The following is a 23,684-nucleotide window of genomic DNA, read 5'->3' as shown; positions in this document are numbered from 1 at the left end:
TGGGAGGCTGAGAACAGACAAGGACGGGGCGGGGCGGGGGGGGAAGCACACCCTCTAGGGGACAGATTTATTGAAACAGCCAGGGCCTAGCAGAGAAAATCAACTGTGGCTTTAATTATTGCGTACGTCTTCAATTCTAGGACTAGGAAAATTTCAGCTGATAAATATACATTTCATCAGAATGCCTTTGGCTGGAACAGACCATCAGCACGTTCTTCAAAGTTACAACAAAAGTCTTAGAAATGTTAAAAAGGGATTTTTTTTTTTCCTTTACTAAAAGAAAGGAGTTTTACCCCCACCCCGAGGGCGAGGACGGACAGACGGCAGCCGGGGCTGTGCAAAGCAGGCGCTGATTACAGTAACAGAGGCTGGGGCAGGAGCGTGGGGCAGCAGCTCAGGTCAGCATGTCCCAGAGGCAGCAGCAGCAGAGCGCGGTCCAGCACGCCGTCAGGCAGGCGCTCTCGCCCGTGTCATCCCGCCGACGCTCCTCCACCACGTACACTGCGGACAGGGCAGGAGAGGGGCACGGTCAGGCACAGCAGCACAGCCACAGCCCCCAGCCCGGCCCTCACCACAGCGGGCATCAGCCCTGCTCCCCCAGCAAACAACTGGGGGGCTCGTCCCACTGCTCCTTGGGAAGCTCCAGAACCAGCTCCCTTTGTGGGGGTCCCGAGGCAGCTCTGGTTTCCAATCCACTGCCATTCAAGCTGTCCCGCTTTGGAGCTATGGAGAGCTGTGTTGCTGCTGCCAGATCACTGACATGCCCCAAACTGACGGCCACAGTGTCTGGAAACCCCAGACAGGCAGAGCAGAAGGGAGCTGGGGGGTTCCGAGGGTCCTGAGGGCTGGGAGGCTGTGGGGCAACTCTGACCTCTGGCAAACACCAGCAAGAAGAGATGCCACAGAACTGGCTCCAGAGCAAAGTCCTTGGAGCTTCAGACTGAGATCCAGGGGAACCCAACACCCTGCCCTGCCCCAGAAAAAGCTCTGTAGCATGTGACGCTCCCAAATCTGGTGGAGAGCATAAGGTTACATTGCTTTGGGGAGGGAGGGGGCTCGGGTACCCTCAGCACCCACCTGCCCTGATGGGCACTCAGTATGGCAGCCCTGCCACAGGCATCCGCTGACCCCAGTGGGCCACCACCACTGCAATACAGCCCCGGGCTGGAGGGCACTGGGGTGCTCTCAGCTGAGCCCCCTGCTGAGGGCAGCCAGACCCACAGCCCTCCCTGGGGATGGGCTCCAGCCCACTGCCTTCTACTGCAGCCAAAGCAGTGCCGTGATCTGGCAGCTCCACACCAAGGTGCTGAAGAGCAGCACCGGAGCTGGCAGCACAGGAGCTGCCCAGGGACACACAGGCACAGCCGAGTCCTCCACCACAGCACACCAATAGACTCTTGCTGTTAGCCAGTGGCCTGCAGAGCAGTCTGGCTGCTCAAGGAGGAGTCTGTGAGGCCTCCCCAGTGGCCCTACCATAGCTGCAGACAGGGAGCTTGCCTGAAGTATTTATGGTGAAACCACGGCCAGGCGCAGAGGACACTGACAAAGCAAGTCCAGTGCATGCAGAGGGTTGTTATGAAACACTAGTTGAAATATTAAACAAAAGGCTTTTCCAGATCTGGGGCTGTGGGGGGAGGTAGTCACTGTGACTACGGGGCTGCCTCGGGTGCCACAGGCGCCACTGCTCCGGCCCATCCCCGGCAGTGCCACAGGCAGCCGCGCTGGAGGGGCCATGCCAGCGGCACAACCGCCCGGCAGCCGTGGGCAAGGCAGGGCAGGGCAGGAGTGGGACAGCGGGGCGGCAGCTGTGCCAGGGCCTTTCTGCTCTGAACAGTGAAGCAGCACTGCAAAGAGACCCTGTCCTGTCCTCTCTTCTGCCAAAAGCTGGAAGTCATTGAAAGCAGCAGCTGCCCGTGGCACAAGCACCTTTCTGCAGAAGCCCTCGGAGAAAGGGCTGTGCCTTTCCCCACGCAGGGGATTATGGTCTGTCACCAAACCCAGCCACCGTCGCAGTTCACGGAAAGCCCCAGAGAGTTTGAAATGCACATTTGAGAAGTGTCTGCCTTCCACTGCGGAGTCCCTGCCCCTGAGAGCGTGAGGCCGGGGGCAGCGCCGAGGCTCCTGCAGCTGCTGCAGGCAGGGGGAGACCCAGCGGGCACTGCTCTGAGCACAGCCCAGTGCCGCTGCCTCTCAGTCTGCACTCATGGTCGTTTCCTTGGAAGCCTCATCAACGTTTCAAAAGTTGTGGCTGCGTCTGTACTCAGGCAAACTGCCAGAGATGCTGTACACTGCCATCCAGCATCCTATCATGGGGCCTGTGCAGGAGGGTGAGCGCGGAGCCGAGGCTGTCACCGACTCGCTCACAGTGATCACCATGCAAAGGGCAGCACTGGCTTGGGGAGGAAGGACCCTGCAGCCGAGCTGTGAGGCTGGAGACAGCCCACACCAGCCCCAGTCTGGACACACTGCAACTGAGAGGTCCTTGCCACTACGGACCCCATTAGCACGTTTGGTCCAGAGGGAGAAGGAACAAGGGCAGTTGCTGTCAGAGGCACTTGAGCAGGTTTAGGCACAAGTTTTGATTCTTCCATTGTTTTTTTGTCTAAAAAAACAGGAGGAAGGAGAGTGTAAGCTGAGCAGACCCTCCCCTCTGCTAGTCAGCCTGAAAGCGTGCGGATCGCCGTGAATCATGCTTGCCCCCAGAACAGCAGCACTCCCTGTAACCACACAGTACCAGCCTGCACAGGCTGGAGCAGATAACTCCCACCTTGTTTGTAAAACAAACACTACAATACTTTGTTATTTCATGCACAGCCTGCTTTATCTTAAGCATACACATTTTGTTTCTTCTCACACCTAATTGATAGGTTAATCATTAGCTCGGTGAGGGAAAGGCAGGAGCAGCACTTCTCACCTGGTTTGGTGTAAACTGAAGCTGTGACCTCAGCCCATGGTGCCCTTGCAGCTACCCAGGGCTGAGAGCAGAACAGCCCCCCAGCCCAGCCATTGCTGCTGGGGACCCACCGGCCTGCACGGGGAGGGCAGCGCAGGGCACTGGCACCTTGGAGCCCCCTAGCCCTGCTCCTTATCTCGCCGAATCAGGGCAGACCTCCCCCTACCCCCGGAAGCCCAGCCAGACAAAGCTCAGCTGCAGGTAGGTCTGACATGGAGACCCTGGGGAAAGCAAGCTGCCAGCACCCCTGAGGCTGCCCAGCCTGGCACCTCTTCCTCAGGCAAGAGGGCTGAGAGAGCTGGGAGCCCGAGAAAAGCGGGCACGTGGTGAAGTGCTGCTCCTCCAGGTCTGGCTGTGGGCTAGCACACAGCCCCACTCCCTGTGCAAGTATTAATACCACAGTCTGCTCCTCTGCGAGGAAGCACACAGCACAGAAGGGGGAAGTGAGCCTCTTCCTACGGGTGAACAAAGGGGTTTTTATCACAAGCCAGTTCTGCACTGAGAGCTCTGTTTTCGCTGGGCCAGGCACCTGGCTTTTCTCCGAGCTGCAGCCTGGAATCCTCACTTACAGCTTAGTGCTGCCCACAGCAGACCCCAGGTCATGTCAGCCCACGCAGCCGGCACTGCCTGCAGAACACTCTCACCCAAGGCCTTTGCACCAAGTCTCTCCGCTCAGGGTGGAGGCCAGAGAAGAGAAAGTAAGCACAAGGGCAGGCAAAGGCCAGAGGTGACAGTGACCAGGAGCCAAGTGTTTCTCCTGAGCCAGGCTGACCCCCAGCAGGCACACACAGAAGAGATTACATGAGTGGGGAAGAGGGGCCTGAGGACTCCAACTAAAACTTTCATAGTTGCCAACAACAAGGCTCCTCTCTGCCCCAGGCCTTCTCCCTTGCCCACAAGGCCTCCAGGGCAGAGCCTGGGTACAGATGAGATCCAACTCCCTTGGCAAGGAAGGCATTTCATTACTCTCTCTCCTCTCTGGGGATATTTGCTCATGCTTTACAGCCTCACGCCAGTCACAGCACATTCCCTGGCCTCTTGACTCCATCCTGCCCAGAGCCTTTGACTGGAGGCACAGTCTGTACCCACACTGTATTCAGATACCAGGAAATACCTTGGCATGCTCCTGAAACAGATACTAGCCAGAGCCAGATGGAAACACAACACCCTACTTCCAAGCAAAACTCCTCCAGAGCTGCAAAACGCTCGGAGCAAGTTTCCCAGTGCCCGGCTCCAACTGCCAGAGCCACGTGAGCACAAACCCCGAGTATCAGGGACGCAAATGACCCAAGTGTGGGCAGCTCCACCTGCAAATGCCCGGCCTGGGCCCAGCAGGGCTCCTGCTGCAGGGGCTGCCACCAGGCTGCACAAAAAGCCCCTGCCCTGCAGTCCTACGAGGCTGAGCAGCTCTTACCGTCACCCTGGAGAGCTGCTTCAGCTTTCAGGGAGCTGAACAAGCACCACATTTCAGAGAAATGACCACACAGACGTGCCAAGTGAGCGCTTTCCAGAGCCAACGCTGTGCTGGCCGAGTTTCACACACGAGTAAAGCTGCTCCCCTCACACTGTGTGCTCCAAGCATGGCTTACGTCTGAGCAGCAACTCTGCAGAAGATTCTCTTGCAGCCCCGTTCAGCCGCTTTGCCTGAAGTTTGTTTTCAGAGAGGAGACTTGAATTTGGAAATCCTCCTCTTTGCAGAAGGCTTCCCACAGCAAGACCCGTGAAGAGGAAAAGGCCACCCCTCTGGCAGAGGGAGTGACTCTGTCCAGGTGACCTGTTTATTCTTACAGCTGGCCAAACATTAGGAGGTAGGCAGCATCACTCTGATTATTACTCTTATCTTGGCCAGCTTTGCTGCAAGTAATCAGCTTCCAGAAATAAGATTTCCACACTGCACATACAATAGGTTAAATGCAACACTGAGCTTTGTTTGCCTTCGGTTGGAAGGAAGTCTGCTGCCAGAGCCCAGTTCCCTTTGGCACAGCACAGCCTCATCCATTACATCACTGTGTATCAGTGGGGTGAGGGGGAAATAAGCTGGGGAAATTGCTAACTTCAGCTTGTGCCTTCAAGATTCATAAGTCACTTTGTACTTTGGCTCCTTCCCCTTCTTTTTAAAGCACACCACTATCTCAATAGCAGCACATTGCACCGCTGCTGTACACAGAAAGTACCTGCTGAGCAGTCAGCACACACTGTGGTATCCTTCTGCCAGGCCACACTGAATTATTCTGTAAGGAAAACAACGGTGGGACAAGGAAATAGGTATTTTGTCCCCCTGGGCAAGCTCCCGCTCCTCACGCTGTGCAGGGACTATGCTCCTGCGCCTCCCAGCTCTGCACCGGTGCAGCAAGTTCCCAAAGCACCACGTGACACCAGGCAGGGGTTTGAGTGGCAGCTTCTTGTACTGAGGGGCTATGGGGGTGACTTCTTTGAAAAAGAGCTGCCAGAAGCTTCCCCTGTATCTGACAGGGCCAGTGCTGGTTGGCTCTAGGATGGACCCAGTGCTGACCAAGGCCGAGCCAATTAGTGATGGAAGCGACACCACTGGGAATAATGTATTGGAAAAGGGGAAGTTACTGTGCAGGTGCTGAGCTGCAACAGCAGAAGAGAGTGAGAATGTGAGAACAACATCTCCACAGACATCAAAGTCAGTGGAGAAGGAGGGGCAGCCCAGGCACTGGAAGAGAGATTCCCCTGTGAGCTGCGGTGCAGCTCATGGTGAGGCAGGTTGTTCCTCTGCAGTCCACAGAGGTCCATGGTGTAGCAGAGTTCCCTCTGAGCCCAGGGAGGACCCCACACCAGAGAGGTTGGGTGCCCGAGGGAGGCTGTGACCCCAGGGGAAATCCACACTGCAGCAAGTTCCTGGCAGGACCTGGGAAGCTGTGGAGAGAGGAGCCCAGGCTGGAGCAGGTTTGCTGTCAGGGCTCGTGACCCCGTGGGGAACCCACATGGGAGCGGTTCGTGGGGAACTGTAACCCGTGGGAAGGAGCCACATTGGAGAAGTTCATGGAGGACTCTCTCTCGTGGGAGGGACCCCACATTGCAGCAGTGGGAAGTGTGAGGAGGCCTCCCAGTGAGAGGAAGCAGTGGCAAAGTCCATCTGTGATGGACTGACTGTAACCATAACCCCCATCCCCTGTGCCGAGGTGCTGAGGAAGGAGGGGAGGGGGGAGGTGTTTGTATTTCTCATTTCCCTGCTCTGTTTTGATTGTTTATTAATAAATCAAACTGGTTATCCCCAAGCTGAGTCTGTTTTGTTTGTGACAGTAATTCCTGAGCAATCTCCCTGTCCTTAACTCACAAGCTCTTTGTTGTATTTCACTTTTCCCCCATCCAGTTTAGGAGGCAGAGTGATAGAATGACTTGGTGGGCACCTGGCAGCCAGCCAGGGCTAAACTACCACACAGTGCATGGCAGAGTTGTGGTGTTCCAGGCCTGGACAGCCCTCAGTGTTCACAGCAGGAAAGATGCAGGCAGAAGTGAGCACAAGTTGGTTCACAGAGCTGGGAAGCTGAATCAGGGTTAAGAGATTGGTCCCTCAACCATCTTCTCAGCTTTCCTCTGACAATTTGAGCCTGCAGCCAGCACTGCAGTGAGTCCCACAAGAGCTATGGGTGCCAGAGTAACCCAGCACACCACGCTGGCACATGGCCGGAGCAGCCAGCTGCCCAGGTGAGCTGTGCTGCCCTCCTTCCCTTCCCCAGGAATCTGTGGCTCTCCACAGAACGATAATAGCTTCCAAAAAACCCACAAGAGCTCAGGAAATATTCCAGTGGCACTATTAGATCACTTGGACAGATACTGATGGGCTCAGGAAAACTGATGCACATTAATTCAGTAGGAGCTGCACACAAGTATCACAAATCCTAATTGTGCAGACTTTGGTTGAAACCAACCAAGAGGCAGGCAGAATGAGAGCTGTGGCAAACCTAATGCCAGGAGAAAGCACACATCACAGCCTCAAGGTGAGGATTCCCGTGAGGGACCAGCATCAGAGATGTGCAGTGGTATCTTCCGACAGCCAGAGAACTGCTGGGGACACCACTGCAAATGCAGCGGGAAAACAGGGTCACTGCTCCAGCCGAGCAGCCCCGGCACAGCCCGGCCAGGCCCAGGAGCCCACCCACCACCCGCCTCACACCTACCTGTGTTTTTGGGCCCATCTGTGTACACGGGTCCCGGCGGCGGCGGCGCGTTCTGCCAGCCGTACTGGGGGTAGCCCTGGTAGCCTGGCTGTCCTGGCTGGTACGGCCCAGGCCCCGGCGGGTAGCCCGGGTAGGGGCCCGGCTGGCCGCCCGGCTGCTGCGCGTACGGCGGGTAGGGGGCAGTCGGGCCCGGCCCCGAGTAAGGAGGAGGGTTTTCGTAGTTCATGTGGGATGTAGAATCTGTCCTGCAGAAGGAAAATAAAAAGAACTAGTTTGCTTTTGTCTGCTCCTCCAGCACCCTGTAACTCCCAGTTCACGGTGCTCTCCCGGGACCCTACAGGAAGGGTGAGAAACACCTCAAAATGCCCAGTCAAGCAGCGAGTTCATTTTTAACCCTATCAGAGGGGCAGAGACTGAGTTGAAGTGATTTACATGACATGAGTTTAACCCAGCAGCAGTGGCTTGTTGCTTTCCAGTTGGATATCAGCTGTTTGCCCTCAGACATTTAACAGTCTTGCAACTGCAAAGCCAAATTCTCGGCTTCCACTCATGATTAAATAGCTTTTAAGAGAGACTTAGAAGTGATTCCTTCACATTTCTGTCAATATTAAAAGAGCAAAACATGCAGAAACACAACCTGTACCAGACACATTCGACAGCCTTGCGAGGAGACAGAGTGAACACAGGTGTGTGTTACACTCCTGCTAATTGTTACAGGGATCCAGACCAGCACTCAGCAGCAACACTGCACAGGAGTAATTTCCTGATGCTGCTGTAGCCCAGCACAGGGCGTATTCATCCCGTGGTGCTCAGCTGAATCTCCAGGCAGCCACAAGCAATCAGGACCTTGGGCCCAGTCTCACTCAAAACACAACATTAAAGAGAGATGATGTTCATAAAACCTACCTAAAGTGTTACTCACGGTCCAGCCAATAATGCAACATTAATTAACCTCTGAGCAGCGTGACTAAGCAAGCCATTTCTGGAGCTCCTCTCTGAGAAACAGCAGCGTCCCTAACGCTGGGTGCCCAGGAGCCACCCTGATGAACCAGTCCCCTCCTATTTCCTACGGCCATCTCGGAGTGCACAAGGGTCACCAGCTCTCCTTTGCTGCACACCTCCTGCCACAGGCTTCAGGGAGAAGTACCAGGGGCATTAATTTGCCTTCACTGAGGCTTGCTGCTGCTGGCACGGAGCAGGGCAGGCTGGCAAGCAGGAATCCTCTCGGGACAGTCAGAAACAGCATTTGGATGGGCTGGGCTGGCCTGGATGCTCAGTACTGTGCACCCACTCCTGGGGATGTAAGTCCAGAGGAAACCATGAGCACATGCTGACTGAGCTCTGGCGTGACACAGATCAAAGAGATTCACCTTTGTAACTCTATAGCGAGCCCAGAGCAGCCATCTGCTGAGCTGACACCGAGCAAGCCCAGCCTCTGGGGCTATGTTTAGCTGCTGCAGGCCCCAAGAGCACTGGAGGGAGCTTTGTTTGTTTACAGATTGCTATTTCGCCAGTTCAGAGAGCCTGACTGTTCCTCCCCAAAGAAGGATTTGAGGCTGCTCCTACATGAATGTCCTGGCTCAGTACTGGCTGCTGCCCAGGCCCGTGGCTGTCCCACGCAGGCAGCCCCATCCCACATAGCCACAGTCAGTGTCCCACATGCTGCCCCAGAGAGCACTGCTGGCTTGGAAGGGCCTGTGAGGGAACAGGGCTGATGTCCCTCCCAGGACAGCACCGAGAAGCCCTTGGTGCCAGCAGCCCTTTCCTTGCCGTGAGGCCAGGCATGGCCCCAGGCAACACCAAGACAATGCTGTGACCTCTCAAATGATATTTGTTAATGTCTTTGACAGGAGTTTTAACACTTTAACCAATGACAGGGACTAGAGGAATTTCATGTATCATTTTTCCATCACTAGGCAAGCCACAGCACTTAGGTGCTCATTCCCAGACAAACACCACATACAGTTAACTTGAGGCTCTTTAACCACGGTACCGCAGTGCAACACCTCTACCAAGTCCGCACCGAGGAGACTCTCCTTTCAGAGAGCCAGGGGAAGACAGGCAGCAAGACCTGCAACTCACTTCAGTGCAATCAACTAGAGAACTGGGACATCATGGGTCACCAACGTTCACCCAACCCAGAAAATCATCCCAAAATAGTAGCCAAAAGTAATTTCCCAGGAAAGAACAAGGCCAGAGTGTGTGCATACCTACCTAGCATTGCACGTGGCAGGGTAACCATTTGGTGCACAAGCCAGACAAGGCAGGGGCAGTCAGGAGACTCCTGCAAACATCCATCTTTTGTTCAGCCCCCCTGAGCCAGCTACAGCTCGCTCCCAGTGCAAGGGGACCCAAAGCTCTGCTGCATGCCCTGTGGCAAACTGCCTCCTGCCCCCCTGGAGCGACTGCAGGGGCCAGCACTCATCCTCCTGAATTTAGGGACTAATCAGAGCAGGGGGAGCCCCCCCCTGCTCCAGGCCCCAGAACGCCTACCCACTGCCTGGGCAGCAGCCAGCCCCTCCAGCTGCCTCCTCCTCAGAGCCCCTCCAGACCTGTCCTGGGCTGTGAGGTGGCACCCCAGGTACGTCTATGTATGTGCACACACGCACATAAGGTGTGCAAAGGCAGCCAGACACTGATAATGATTTTACAGGAGAGAGATTGAGAGAAAACTGGCAAGAGTCATTCAGATGCCCGAGCAGAGATCTCTGAACAGCAGTGCAGTGGAAAACATGACTAACGAGATTAACAAGGGCATATTCCACCAGGGCAAAGGGGACTTTTCCCCTCAAAGCTGGGGGTAAAGTACCACAACTGAGATTAGCCAAGCAGGAGAGCATTCAGCAAGAACAGCTTCATCAGCAACCACGTTTGAGATTTACCTGTGGTGAATGAGGAAAATCCTGAGAAATCTACTGGGGCATCTGGCAAGCCGAGGCAGCGGCTGTGGAGGCCGGATGCTCCAGCAGCCCCAGCACTGCTTCTGCCAGCACCAGCCTCCTCGCAGTGCTCCTTGTCCCTGCTTACACTCCAGGGAAGAATTTTGCCTTCACCCCTAGTTCCACCGTCAGTTACTGGCACACACATACCATTCTCTACACGCCCCTCCTGACCTGTGTAACAATATTTAGAGGTTTTTCCCATTCCCATGAGCTCAATCACAGTTTTCCATGCTTATTAGCCCTATTTATTTACCCGGGTATGTGTTTGCAAGGCAGAGCCATGAATCATGAAGCAGATACTTCTTTCAGAGACATACTTGAGCTCCTAGTCAAACATATTATCGAGCCTTGCTGTGGGTTCTCACCCCAACTAGTAATTCCCTGTGAGCTGCAACCGAGCCCAGCTGCTACGAGTTTGTGTCAAACCTGTGGGTTTCCTAATGAGCACCTCTCAGAGACAAAGCCCCAAGGAAGGCAGCCAACTTCAAGCTCCAGTAAAGCCCTTTGTTTTTCAGAGCACTGCAGAAGGTCCCTTGGGAAGAGCCAGTACAGCACTGCCAGCCTCACCCGATACGAAACCTCACGTAGCACTAAATCCAGCAAAGAGATTTCTTTGTCACTAAGCATTTGCCCTGTTTGTTGCTGGTTAAGCATAGAGAAATTACTGGCCCACCTGAAGAGAAGGACAAAACATGTTGCTATGCCTTCCTCCCTGCCCATCCATACCAAGGTAATTTTGTTAATGTACCATTAAGCTCCTTGAGCTACCTTTGAACTCCTTTGTTCCACATTGCTGAGAAAACATCATTTCCCTCAACCCTAACAGAACCATGTCATTTTTAAACAGGCAGCTCCCTGGATCCCAAGCAGCTGCACTACCTCTCATAGATGGGGAAAAAAGAAATCCCCGGAGTCGAAGCAGGCAAAGGATACACCACACAGAGCACTCAGGGCACTGTATGTGCACATATACCTACTGACACGGAAGGATCCACAGCTGATGTGAGAGCATCAATCCCTCCACACCTGTAACTTGCCTTTGACTACAGCTTAGCACACACACACACAAATACAGAACCACGATGCTTTGTGTACACTGTATTTTTTTAGCCTGTCCATTTTGGCAACCAATACACCTCAGAGAAACAAATTTAATCACTAAGCTTTGAAAATACTACTTTCCTTCTCAGTGCTTTGAACTTAGTGCCTCGTACAGGCCAGTACCAATGTTGCCCCTGCTCCCACCCAGCTCTCCTCTTCCTGTACACTTGCAAATTTATCACCACTTTTCTCTGGGCATCTCTCCTGAGCTGACGACTCTCTGCTTCTACAAAGCCTGTTTTACTTCTTGGTCATTCTTGCCATCCACTGCTTTGCCTTCAGCTCTGCTGTGTAGTGCTGAAGCCGTCACCTGCTTCCCATCTCTTTCCTACCCCATTCCCAGGGCAGCCCCTGCCACGTGTCAAGCAAACACAGACCTCAAACTGCACTAATTGCAACTGCAAGACCTTTCCAGGCAGGAAGAGCTGATGTAGAACCCCTCACTGCACACACACTGCTGGGACTGCCATCCTCACACGTTGCTTACCAGAGCACCAACACACGGTCTTCTCCACTGTTTCACTGACCAGGCATCACTCTTCCACACATCTCTGAAACAGCCTTAAGTTTGAATCTGGGAAAGCCTCATTCTCCACAAGCTGCCACCTGTTCACCCCTTTTTGCAGATCAGTGCACAGTGGGCAGGTGATCTCTATCTCTGTCCCAGAGATGTTCAGGAATCACTGGGAAGGCTTTTTATTTTTTTCCCCCTTGAACTAGGGAAAAAGAAAACAGTGGCCTCATTTAGGTACCTCATGACTGGCAGCTCACCTTGCCAGAGCAGCCCTACAGTGCAACACGAGAGTCTGAACAGGTAGGACATTTGGTTATAAGATAACATGATGCACAAAAACAACCAAGTGCAACAGAAGGAAAGCTCTCAGGGAATGGTTCCCAAAGAACTTTCACATCCTGCTAAGACCACCCAGTTTCACCCTTTTCTCTGCTCTGAAAGGTCACTTACAAGGCTGGTGCTCCCAATCATCCCTTCTGAGGCCAGAGTAATTCTGCCTTCACAGCGACTGGACGCCAGTATGAATCTGCCCTCTACCTGTTGGCACTGATAGCACGTCATTATCTTGGCAAACCCTAAAAAAGCATCCACAGAAACACCTGCATTTTTACCTGGGAGGTGCTCACAGCTGCTAATCCACCTTCAAAGGGACACCAGCCCCTACAGACAGCTGCCTGCAAATCAGATCCATCAAAGGCAACCTCCTATGCAAGATCACTGCTTGGGCATCACTTGTTTGGGTTTTTTCCCTTGAGTTTTATTTCTCTCTCTTTTCCTAATGTTTATTTTCATTACAAATATTACTTTTACTATTGTTCTTATGTTACATATCATCTTAGTTATGAAACTGCTCTTATCTCACTCCACGAGTTTTACTTTCCCCCCTGATTCTCCTCCCCATCCCACAGGGAGCAGGGGCTGAGTGAGCGGTTGCTCAGGCTCACCCACGGCGTGGGGAGGTGACAAGTTCATCTGGGTGCTGAAACAGGGCTACATGGCTTCTGTTGCATCCAGGACAGTGTAAGGAATTGCCATCTGGAAACAAGTGAGGGATTAATTAAACCCAAAGCAGATCAGTAGTCTAGAACACCCGAGTCCCTCCCCAAAAACCCCAAACCCCAGTTAGCAGATTTTAGGAATTTAAAGACAATAGGTTGTTTGTTTTTAGGACAGCAGGAAAGGACCATACCTCACAGGGTGCCCCAGTCAGGAGGCATCCCATTTTGAGCATGACAGATCCTGGCTGCTCAGATGAAGGCTGAGGGCATGGCGAGAGGCACAGATCCCGGGAAGGGCAACTGAGGCACCCTGATGTAACCCCCCTTCCAATGCCTGCAGCACTAGGAAGTAGTTTTCCAATACAGACCTCTAATGGAAAGTACATTTAACATCAACAATCCAGCTCCTGGCAACCAGCCTAGCATTTAAATTACATTTCATACTAACAGTATCCAAATGAAAAAAGGCACAAGTGGCTTTCAAATGGCACTGGTTCTGTGCTTCCCTCTCACCAGCTTCCCTGCAAGCGCCATTTAGCAATTGCATGAAAGGTACTTTGAGGATAAATGGTGAGAGACTCTCTCCTTGCAGGGGTGGCTCCAGGAAGAGCCTCCTCCTGGGTTTGCCCACCCACTTCCCCAAGCAGCACCATCAGCCCAGAGTAACAGCTGGAGAGGAACTGCACAAGACCTGAGCCCATCTTTTTCTGGCAAAAGCTGCTCAATACTGTTCTACTTCCCAAAATACAGGTCTAGGCAGAGGTGAGAAACCCAGCTTTACGCTCTTAAAGGAAGAGCTACAAAACGCTGCTCTGCTGAAGCCCATTTCCTCCAGAGGTCCCCATGGTCCGGGGTGCTCTGTGGCCCTGAGGAACTGTCATCTGGGGCTGCCAGGCATTGCCTGCACAAAAGCGCCCAGACGCTGCTAGAAGGGGCTAGAGGCACCCCATGGGGCAGCTCTGCAGAGCCAACAGCAGTGGTGTGGTTTGGTTTGGATGAAAAAGCACTTAACCTTCAGAGCTCATGAGCCAGGCAGTCTCTGCTCCCAGCACCCTCCAATCCCTGAAGTTTGCCCATCTGCACAATATCTGATGTGCAAAGCTGACATTTGTGTCCCTACAAACTGTCCCATCCTCTGTCCCGCCTTCCTGGCAAACCCATGACTGACACACATGCTCCCAGGTGACTCTGGTTTCCAAAAGCAGGGTTTTGATCAGCTCTAAACAGCCAGGAGTCACACTGACCATATTTGCCTCAGACACAAGGTCCTTTGTACAGCTTCCCAGTCACAGGATCTGTCCTTGCTGTTCTGTCTCTGCAGGACTTTAACAATGCAGCCTCACACCCACACAGGCTTGAATGGCAGGATGTTCCCCCTGCAGATGAGCTTCAACGCCAGTCATCATAAACACACAAACCTCTTCAGAAGTACTACTTCCAACTTACTGCCTGGTTTCCTGTTTGCAGTATGTTGAGAAAAGTATGAAGCTGAAATAGCTGTCTGGAGTTTCGACACCAAAAGTGTTAGTGAAAGAAATACAAAACTCCAGTGCTCTGCTACTGACACTACACGAACTGCTTGTATGAGGAGGAGAATTCTGGCTGTTCAGACTGCTGATGGAAGGTTTTAGAAGGTATGCCTGAACACCAGAGACGTCCAGCGCTCCCACTCAGGCAGCCCCTCGGGTGTCTCAGCCCAGGCACTTGCTGCTGACACACCAGGTGAGGCTCTGCCCAGACACAGAAATGCCTAGGGCACAGAAAAGCAAAGCCCTCGGCAGCTAAATCACCGTGGAATTGGGCATCGGCATCTCTGCTGCAGGTTTTGAATGAGTCTGCATGCACTGCTCTGGTAGTACAGTAGACAAAGAACTGAACTATTACTTAGATTCTTACATAAATACATTTCACTCTTACAAGGATGTTAAGACAGCTGTAAGGTCTAAGAAATAACAAACAAAATCAACAAAAACATTTGATTGTCAAGTTAATCTAGATCCTGCAAATAATAGTTATAGCAAGCAGCTTTGTTGGTCCAACTGAGAAGAGAATGTGAAACAAACAGTGTGACTGGCAAGAAAATCAGCAAGCAGAGATAATACATTCAAATTGTGTTCTGGCAGCATCTAGCACGGAAGCAGCAGTTGTCTCCCATGATGACCTCCCCAGCTCTGATATGCTGGCGGATTTAGTGGCAGACAGTACCCGGATTGCAGGATGATTTTCTACCATTTCACGAGGAAAACACACTGATGGGCAGCACGCAGCTTCAAGGCACAGAACTGGCAGAAATACGTCCGTTTTCTTCAGCTAAGATCTCATTACTCAAAGAGATTTTTGCAACAGACTGAGATGGGATGACACAGATTTGGTTTTTTTCTCCCCTTTTCCCACTCTCTCTGATTTTCTAGTCTCATGTGCAGCTGTGACACAAGGCTTTGCTCTGCCTCTAAGGCATACGCAAGAATCCTCTTTAATGGCTGCCTGTCACTGGGCTCGAGCAAGTACCTCCAATACCAGTTGTCACAAACCAGGAAAGCCTTTGCCTTCCTCAGCCAGAGGTTGAAGAGCTATTACAGTTCAGGGCACTGCCTTCAACAGTTTAAAGACCAAACAATGCCTCAACAGCACACTACAGTGCTGGCGTGGATATCCATCTTTCTGACACACAAGTGACCGAAACAGCAGCTTTTGTTTAGCGGTAGTGGAATATAACAGCCCAGACATTGCCAAGGGGCATTCCCCCAAGCCCCTGCAACCGAAGCACAGCCCAGCACCTCCCTGAGAGGAAAAGGAACACACACACACACATCTGCACCCGGCAGGGCTGGCCGGGGAAGGCTCCCAAGGACTGGGCTGGAGGGTGGCACAGCAGGCGCCCACCCCTCAGCTCAGGCACCAGGCGGAGTGCTGGTGGAAGAGACCTCTCCCCTCCATCCTGGGGCGAGTGGCCTCGCTGGCTCGCAGGCGGCTGGTGGGCAGCCAGGCTGCAGCTGGCAGGATGCCGGGCACCGCAGAACTGACCGTCTGCCTGAACAACTCTCCCACTATTCCCGAAAATGAGAGCGTGCCATTTCCTACTCATTGAGCCATACGGTTTCAGCTCAGAAGGAGGAAGCTGAGAAAGACAAAACACAGCTGAGAGCAGAAAACATCAATATTGAAGGCGAGCACCTGAAGGTTGCTCATTCAAGCCTTTGGCTCCCACTGGGAGATCTCCCCTGCTAACCTACAGCCATGCCACAGGGATGCTACAAACACACAACAGCAGAAATGCAGACCTGTTTGCTGAAAATCTGGAGTTACACAAGCTTGCTTTGCCCTCCTAGAAAAAATTAAAACATTGGTCTGATCAAACACGGAACCACCTCTGGAAACAGGCAGCTCCTCCATTTGCCATACACACAGCCCTCTGAGTAATTAATTCCTCATCAGCCCAGCACATCACTGCATGTGCTTACAGAGCATCTCTGGGTTTTTGTGCATCAAGCCACTGCCTATTTTAAACTTAATATGGACTTGAGGGGTCATGTGGCAGCAACACACCAGAGCTCTCTCCTCTAACTGAGGCCAGGGTACCACCTTGCAGGGTCCGCTCAGACCCCAGCTCTGTCAGAGCCACTCCTTTACAGGACATCCTCTCCTCCTCTGAGCTCTGCAGCAACAATATTCACCAGCCTCTGCAGATTATCAGTTACTGCTTGCAAACCATTAGGTGAATGACAAATCAGTATTTTAACAGATGGCCTTTACAGCACATGAATAAGCAGCAGAGTGTAACAGACTCAGCGCCACTGAAATTTTGTGGTGCAAAAGACCATTCTCCAACACTCACTCTAACTTTGACTGTCCTCAAAAGGCACTAAAATACAATCACTAAAATTTATCTTATCTCAGTGTTTCCAGCCTCCTCCTCAGCCTATGTGACATAGTATCCTTATCACCAAACGTCTCTAGGAGGAGTCAGTCTTTTCATTAAAGCAACAGACGCAGCTGAAAGGAAAATAATCCATTTTCTGACACAGCAGCACTTCCTACACCTTGTACCCCGTCACTATGTTTACCACAGCACAAAGCAGAAGGCAGCTCCTCTGCTCACTCCTTTTAACTCACGCTTACTACCTGACTGAGATTTGCCCCATTTAGACAATCAGGTTGTTTACATGGGTCTTGCAGCCAAGGCATCAAAAGAAAAAGCACTGATTTTTTCCCCTTTCAGATAAACATGAATCTGGGATGACTGGGACAGATCTTGTCACTGCCCTGGACAGTGAGGGTCTCCCTACTGCTATTGTAAGGGGCTGGCAGATGTGTGTGGCAGAGGAAGTGAGGCAAGTACTCTCCCTTCCTCATTCTCCTATTCCACTGTGACATTTAATTATCCAAATGAGGTCTACAACAGCTATAGGGACAGGAAATATAAATCCAGGACAACCATAATGGCTTTTAAACACATGATGCAGCACTATTATTTTAACTGGGAGAGTGCTAGCATACCTCTCGCTCTACACTAAATAAGCACGTTAGTACTAAAACGTCCATCTGCTCCGAGCACTGATGCCTTCCTCTCCCCGTGTTGCATAAACAACCGCAGCTGAGCAGCAGCTCACCCCGAGGCGCAGGGCAGGACCCTGAAGCCCCACAGCACCCAGAGCCCCCTCGCAACCTGCGACCAAAGCCGGACAGAGCTGAAAGCAACTTTTTGATAACTGGGCTGGCAGGCAGGGTGAGACCTCCCCCGTCCCTCGGTCAGCAGCACCGCGGCTCGGGCCTGCCTGGGGGCTTCACCGGTGATCTGACCCCGGCTCCGGAGCAGCGGCCCAACGGCCGGGCCCCTCCAGCGCGCAGGGCAGCAGCCCGCAGCCGGGGACTGCCCCTCTTCACCTCGGCACGTTCTCCTGCTCACCCCGCAGCGAGGGCCCCACATCAATGTCCCATCCCTGCCCTTCGGCCACCCCTCCGGCCCCTCAGCGCCCGGGCTGGAACCCTCCCGTCCGCGCTGAGCCCTCCCTCACCGCCGGGGCGGCCCGGCCCCGCCGCAGCTCGCGGCTCGCCCGGGACAAGGTGGCCCTCGCTCCCCACACGCACCCCGGGGCCGCCGCTTCCCCAGCTCCCGCTCCCGTTCCCCACACTCACCCCGCGGCCGCTCCCCCCGTTCCCGCTCCCCACACACACCTCGGGGCCGCCCCTCCCGTTCCCCACACGCACTCCGGGGCCGCCGTTCCCGCTCCCCACACGCACCCCGGGGACGCTGCTTCCCCAGCTCCCACTCCCCACACGCACCCCGCTCCTCCCGTTCCCCACACTCACTCCGAGGCCGCTCCTCCTGTTCGCCACACGCACCCTGCTCCCCCTGTTCCCACTCCCCGGGGCCGCCGCTGCCGCTCCCCACACGCACCCCAACGCCGCCGCTGCCGCTCCCCACACGCACCCCGGGGCCGCCGCTGCCGCTCCCCACACGCACCCCGGGGCCGCCGCTGCCGCTCCCCACACGCACCCCAACGCCGCCGCTGCCGCTCCCCACACGCACCCCGGGGCCGCCGCTGCCGCTCCCCACACGCACCCCGGGGCCGCCGCTGCCGCTCCCCACACGCACCCCAACGCCGCCGCTGCCGCTCCCCACACGCACCCCGGGGCCGCCGCTCCCGCTCCCCACATGCACCCCGGGGCCGCCGCTGCCGCTCCCCACACGCACCCCAACGCCGCCGCTCCCGCTCCCCACACGCACCCCGGGGCCGCCGCTGCCGCTCCCCACACGCACCCCAACGCCGCCGCTACCGCTCCCCACACGCACCCCGAGGCCGCCGCTCCCGCTCCCCACACGCACCCCGGGGCCGCCGCTGCCGCTCCCCACACGCACCCCGAGGCCGCCGCTACCGCTCCCCACACGCACCCCGAGGCCGCCGCTCCCGCTCCCCACACGCACCCCGAGGCCGCCGCTCGCGCCGCCGCTGCCCGCCTCGCGCGGCCGCCGGCACCTGCAGCGCCCTCCGCAGCGCGGTGACGTCACGCGGGGCCCCGCCCGTCGCTGAGCGGCGGCGGCGACACGTCACAAGGCGGGGCGGGGGCCGCGCGCGGCCGCCGGCAGCGGCGGGAGCGGCCCCGGGTGGGACAGCGCCCGGACGGCCCCGGGCCCTCGCGCGGCGCCTTCCCGCCTGCTGATAGCGGGAGACGTGACTCGGAGGCGGCCCGAGCCCGCAGCCCGCGAGAGCAATGACTGGGGTTTGCCCAGATAATAAAAGGTCAGGGACGCAGGTGGAGGAGTGAAAGGAGCGTCCCCGGCCTCGGCACGTGGCTGCGTGGCGTCGCTGGGGGCGAGGGGCTGTGTGTGGCCCTGTGAGCCGGGGGTGCAGGGCAGCAGGGGGATGCAGCCCGGCACCTGCGCTGCTACACACGACTGACTTCCTTCTGCCCCTCTCCCGTGGGTACCTCCCATCAGGCCGCTTTGATGCCGGGTCCCTAATGAGGCTCAGGCGGGAAGAAGTCATTTAAGTTAGTTAGATAACACTCTCTATTCTTGAGCGAAACAAGAGACACAGCTGCCACTGTTCTGTATGAGGAACCCAGAGCCCTAAGTGCATCCTAAATGACGGGAGGAGCGTGACATCTGAGAGCCCTTCCAGGCAGCCGGCTGTGCAGGGAGGGGCTGCTGTTCTCTCCATGAGGAAGCACATCACTAACCCACCGCTCCCCAGCCCCATCTGCCCCAGCCACGCTGCCCTCCTCACATCTGGCATAGCATCACACCAGGCAGGTTACTCCACAAAAGGGGGTAAACCCAGCAGAACAAAACAGAACAATCCTCCAGATGATTTTTGTGCCACACCAGTGAGTCCCAGTCCCAGCAGGAGAGCTGGCCCAGAGGGGCTGAGGGGATTGCACTGCACCCATGGGCATGATGAGGGGCTGCTGCTCTGCTGAGGGGCAGCTTTCTTTGCCCACTGGGATTATTTACATATGGATTTGTAAATGATACTGCCTGGCCAGGTACCTTGCAGCAGACACAATATACATTGTTCCACTGGTTAAAATTAACCTTGTCTTGGTCCTTTCCTCCAGTGCCAATGGGCACACACCATTGTTTGGTTAAACATTAACTGAGAAAACAGCTTGAAAAACATTGCTTGGTTTCATTAAAATCTTAAAATGACACTTGTTACATAAATCTCCTTATTACACAGTTTGCACTTCAAATATAAACGCCATCCGGGCCTTATCACTTCTTATTACCTTTCCCACATGAGTTATATATTCATTGCTAGGCGCAGATATCTTTACTGTGCCCTGGAAATGAGGCTGGGATGTAATGCCTTGCAACAGCTTGGGATTTAGCTCCTACAAGCTAAACTGACAAGCCAGCTCTCCCCTGGGCTAAGGAGAGGCAGGCCTCCCACTGAGCAAGGGCAGGGTGACCAGCTCTCAGGTCACTAGCTCCCATGAGGTGTGTCAGCACATCCCAGAGGTGAGCTGAGAGGCAGCAGGAGCACCCAGGAGCTGTTCCACAGGTAGAGTGGACAGGCTTCTGTGAGCTCCTGCACAGTCTCTGCCAACGCCTTGCATGGGGATGGTCAGTACTAAACCACAGTCTCTGCCAGCCCCTTGCATGGGGGTGGTCAGTACTAAACCACAGTCTCTGCCAGCCCCTTGCATGGGGGTGGTCAGTACTGAGCCACAACCCAGGGCAGGAAACTCCTGATCGCTCCTGTGATTGTTTGAAAATGTTGTCCATGATGCTGCAAGCAGACAGCCCTGCTTCTGCACCTAGGAAACCAGTCCCCTTTGTGCTTCTGTTTTACTGGTGATCCTCTCTCGTGCTTTCTCCTGGTCCCCAATATGACCCACTGTTAGTAGCACACAGGGGAGGGAGAGGAGGATCCTGTTTACTGGGAAACCTGTGTTGCCTGGAAACCCTGGTTTACCACCATTTACCTCCCCTAGCTCTCCTCACACCTGGCAAACTTGGTGCCTCATACAATCACAGCTTTGGTCTTTGCTGTTTACCTTTTTTTCCATTCTGGTTGCCTGAAAGAGACAAAACAGATGGAAGGACTTGACCTTGACAACTGCAGAAACTGGACCTACATAGCACATCAAGTAAGAAAGGGGAACATCAGAGGGCACAATCATTGCTGAGAGGACTCGCTGTGGTTGCTTGCCCCCATTCTTGCTGCCTTTTGCATCTGTTTACACACAGTCATTTAGTTAAAACTGTTGCAAAAGCCTTGCACAACACCCCACTATCTTGCAAGACAGTTAGGTGAGACTGAGGCTTGCAGGCAGGGCAGTTTTACTGGCTCCTGGTTTTGGCAGAGGTGTCTACAGGGCAGAAGGGATCAGGAAGGAGACAGCCTCGTCTTTTTCTCAGTGACAGCACCAGCTGAAGAGATCCCAGTCTGTGCCCACGCTCCCAGTTGCCACATGCCAGCACCTCCACACAGAAATGCCCTTTGGGACCTTGTGGGCAGATCCAGGGTGGCTGTAACACCTCAGCATGAAAACGCTGCCTGGGAGGGTGAGGTCAGTGCACCTGCACTCAGTGTGCTGAAACACTAAGGCCTGCCTGGGACAAAGGTCTCACCCATCACCTGGATTGTCAGTAAGTCTGAGTTGCTTGGTAAAAATCAGCAGTTTAAAAGTCCAGGTCTTTCGTTTCTTTCAGGGACACAGGTGGCTTTAGAAGAAGGTATTTGCCAGAAGCTGTGTGTGGTCCAAAGCCAATGAGCACTGCTGGATCTGTGGCTGGGGCTGGTAATGCCGCTGTCAGCCCCTGGTCCTGGCAAGGCCCTGGGCTGAAGGACCGCCATGGGAAGGTGCCTGTTGCAGGGGAAGCTGGAGCCACAGCTTTCCTGTGATACCAGGGTAAGAGAGGCTTGGTGGGCCTCGTGAATGCTCCCTGCACGCCAGTGTGTCTGGGAGGTCATTGTGCTGTGCCTCAGTTGTCCTGTCTGCAAGAAAAGGCTGAGCACAGCTCACCCAGGAAGTGGGGATTTCAATGTCTGAATGAGGTGAAGAAATACATTGGGGGCTGTTGAAAGGACAGCACCATTTGCAGAGGAGAAAGCTTGAAGCAGAGCCCCAGGACTGAGTTCAAAAGGCAGATGCCATCTCTTTGCTCTCCCGCTGGCATGTTCCCAGGGACCTTCACTGAGGGTCTGAGCAGACAAACCCTGGCTGCTCTCAAGGGGATGGTTTAGTCCATTGCTCCTACGGCTGAGGGAGCTGCTAAGGAAATACCTGTCACCTCTGTGATGGAGAGCTCTGCAGCAGCTGAGGCAAAGCACACTCCAGTTCTGCTGACGCTGCTCCAGAAGTGTTTAAGCCAAGGGAAACCAAGGCAGCAGCAGCGTGAACCCGACGAGACCGCACTGTTCCTGGGCTGGCCTGACTGCAACTCAGCAGATCAATGGAGGCTTGGCAGAGCAGATGAGGGCTGCGGAAATCTTACCTTTGTTTAGGCCACGAGGCCCGCGTGGTTTCCTCCAGGAGCCCTGAGCAATGCCAATGAGCTCTGCAGCTGCATGGGACTGCCAGGAGCCGTGTAGAGCGGCAGCACTGCAAGCCTTGGATGCACAGGAGTGGAGAAGGCATGGGAACAGCCTGAAAGTGATCTTTGTAGAGCCAAAGCAGCTCCCAGCCAGATAGGGAGGGGATTTGGAGACTGGTGGACTGGTGCAAAAGAGCTTTAAAGCAGCCATAAAACAGCCTCAGAGCAACCTTGTGCTTCCTACAAAGCATTTTATCCCAAGAATGTCGAGTGCTTTGCAAGGTCCTAAATAATTAAGCCTCAGAACAGCACCACTCAAGACACAAACATCTCTCTCTCTCTCTCTTAAAATTCCTCCATCTGGGCTGGCCCACAGTGGAGTGACCCAATGGGCATGGCTGGAAAGGAAAAATTGAACTAAGCTCCCCCTGCCCCAGCACTCTGGGGGGCTCAGTGACCTCCAAGCTTGGGTTTCTCTGAGACACCCCCAGTTCTGCAGGGATGTTTGCTGGGGTACTCAACCACTACCAGTGCAGGAGGCTCTGCCTCAGCAGCACTCCTCACCAGACCTTGGCTTCCTTCAGCGTTTCTCCATTAGTATCTGAAAGGATCATAGTTTTTGACCTTGGTCCTGGAAGAACTGGGCATGACACGTACCTGGACTGAGGGTTGCAGGCAGGGCAGGGCAGGACAGGGCAGTTTTGCTGGCTCCTGGTTTTGGCAGAGATGTCTACAGGGCAGAAGGGATCAGGAAGGAGACAGCCTCATCTTTTTCTCAGTGACAGCACCAGCTGAAGAGATCCCACACGCCTCCTCTGCCCAAGGGCTCTAAAAATTGCATGCACGAGTTGCTTCAAGGCCTGTGACCAGTGTTGGAAGCTCCCTATGCTGCTAACCAAGGGGCTTTGACTCAAGCAACACCAAACTTCACAGGATACCCACTCAACATGCCCACTGCCCTTCTGCTGGCACTGCCTCACAGCCAACCCCAATGACATATTGAAACCAGGCCCTTGAACACTTGTACCCCAGCTGCTGGCAGGGCCCTTCCCTCAGCCTTGTGACTCTCATTTGCACACTATTTATATCCCATGGGACAGCACGTAGGCACCACCCTCTGATAAATAAAGGGCTATGCCAGCGCCTTCTCAGTCAGCTCCCCTCTTGCTGTGGACTGACCTTACTTCCAGATCTCAGCAGCAATTTAGCAGCTTGAGGTAAAGCCCATGTTTGTCTTTGAGGATGTTCTGATTTGTTTCCAATGTTGGCTTTTCATCTCCTAGCAGTGGGGCCCAGGTCCAGCCTTGTCTGTGCTGCAGAGACGTGGCATGGCAACTTCTGCACTTGAACTCCATTAATTCTGGTGTGAGCAGCATCACTGCTGTGTTGCTATACAGCTTAGCCCAGGAAAACCGCCTGCTGTTTAAAGTGCTGGCACAGAACAGTGATGGACAGAGGGTATCAAAGGCTGAAAACACTCCAGGAAGTATTGTGAGTAGCAGCTGAGCCTGGGGAAAATCCCAGCCGGACAAAAGGCTCCACTT

General features: G+C 54.4%; 1 protein-coding gene across 6 annotated transcripts; it reads right to left on the bottom strand.

The window, feature by feature from the left end:
* Positions 1-94: 94 nt before the first annotated feature.
* Positions 95-22,205, bottom strand: CYSTM1 (cysteine rich transmembrane module containing 1). 6 transcript variants are annotated; one of them, XM_062002904.1, is made up of 3 exons: positions 22,102-22,205; positions 7,102-7,346; positions 95-501 (listed from the first exon to the last, which is right to left on the bottom strand). In XM_062002904.1, exons 2-3 carry the CDS (start codon positions 7,325-7,327, stop codon positions 395-397), a joined length of 333 nt encoding a protein of 110 aa, XP_061858888.1. In that variant the 5' UTR covers positions 7,328-7,346; positions 22,102-22,205; the 3' UTR covers positions 95-394. The 6 variants fall into 6 exon arrangements, with proteins under 6 accessions (XP_061858888.1, XP_061858889.1, XP_061858890.1 ...); XM_062002905.1 differs by lacking the exon at positions 22,102-22,205 and adding an exon at positions 18,583-18,669; XM_062002906.1 differs by lacking the exon at positions 22,102-22,205 and adding an exon at positions 18,550-18,650.
* Between the last annotated feature and the right edge of the window lie 1,479 nt (positions 22,206-23,684).

The sequence above is a fragment of the Colius striatus genome, chromosome 9 (assembly GCF_028858725.1).
Source record: "Colius striatus isolate bColStr4 chromosome 9, bColStr4.1.hap1, whole genome shotgun sequence".
NCBI classification, from domain to species: domain Eukaryota; kingdom Metazoa; phylum Chordata; class Aves; order Coliiformes; family Coliidae; genus Colius; species Colius striatus.
This window is presented reverse-complemented; position numbering and strand designations above follow the sequence as displayed.

What these genes read in the sequence shown, in the direction of transcription:
- CYSTM1 (XM_062002904.1), bottom strand. Translation starts at nt 7,327, where the DNA reads ATGAACTACGAAAACCCTCCTCCTTACTCGGGGCCGGGCCCGACTGCC. An exon ending in AGATGGGCCCAAAAACACAG is followed by an intron (nt 502 to 7,101) that starts GTAGGTGTGAGG and finishes CCCTGTCCGCAG; the next exon opens with TGTACGTGGTGGAGGAGCGT.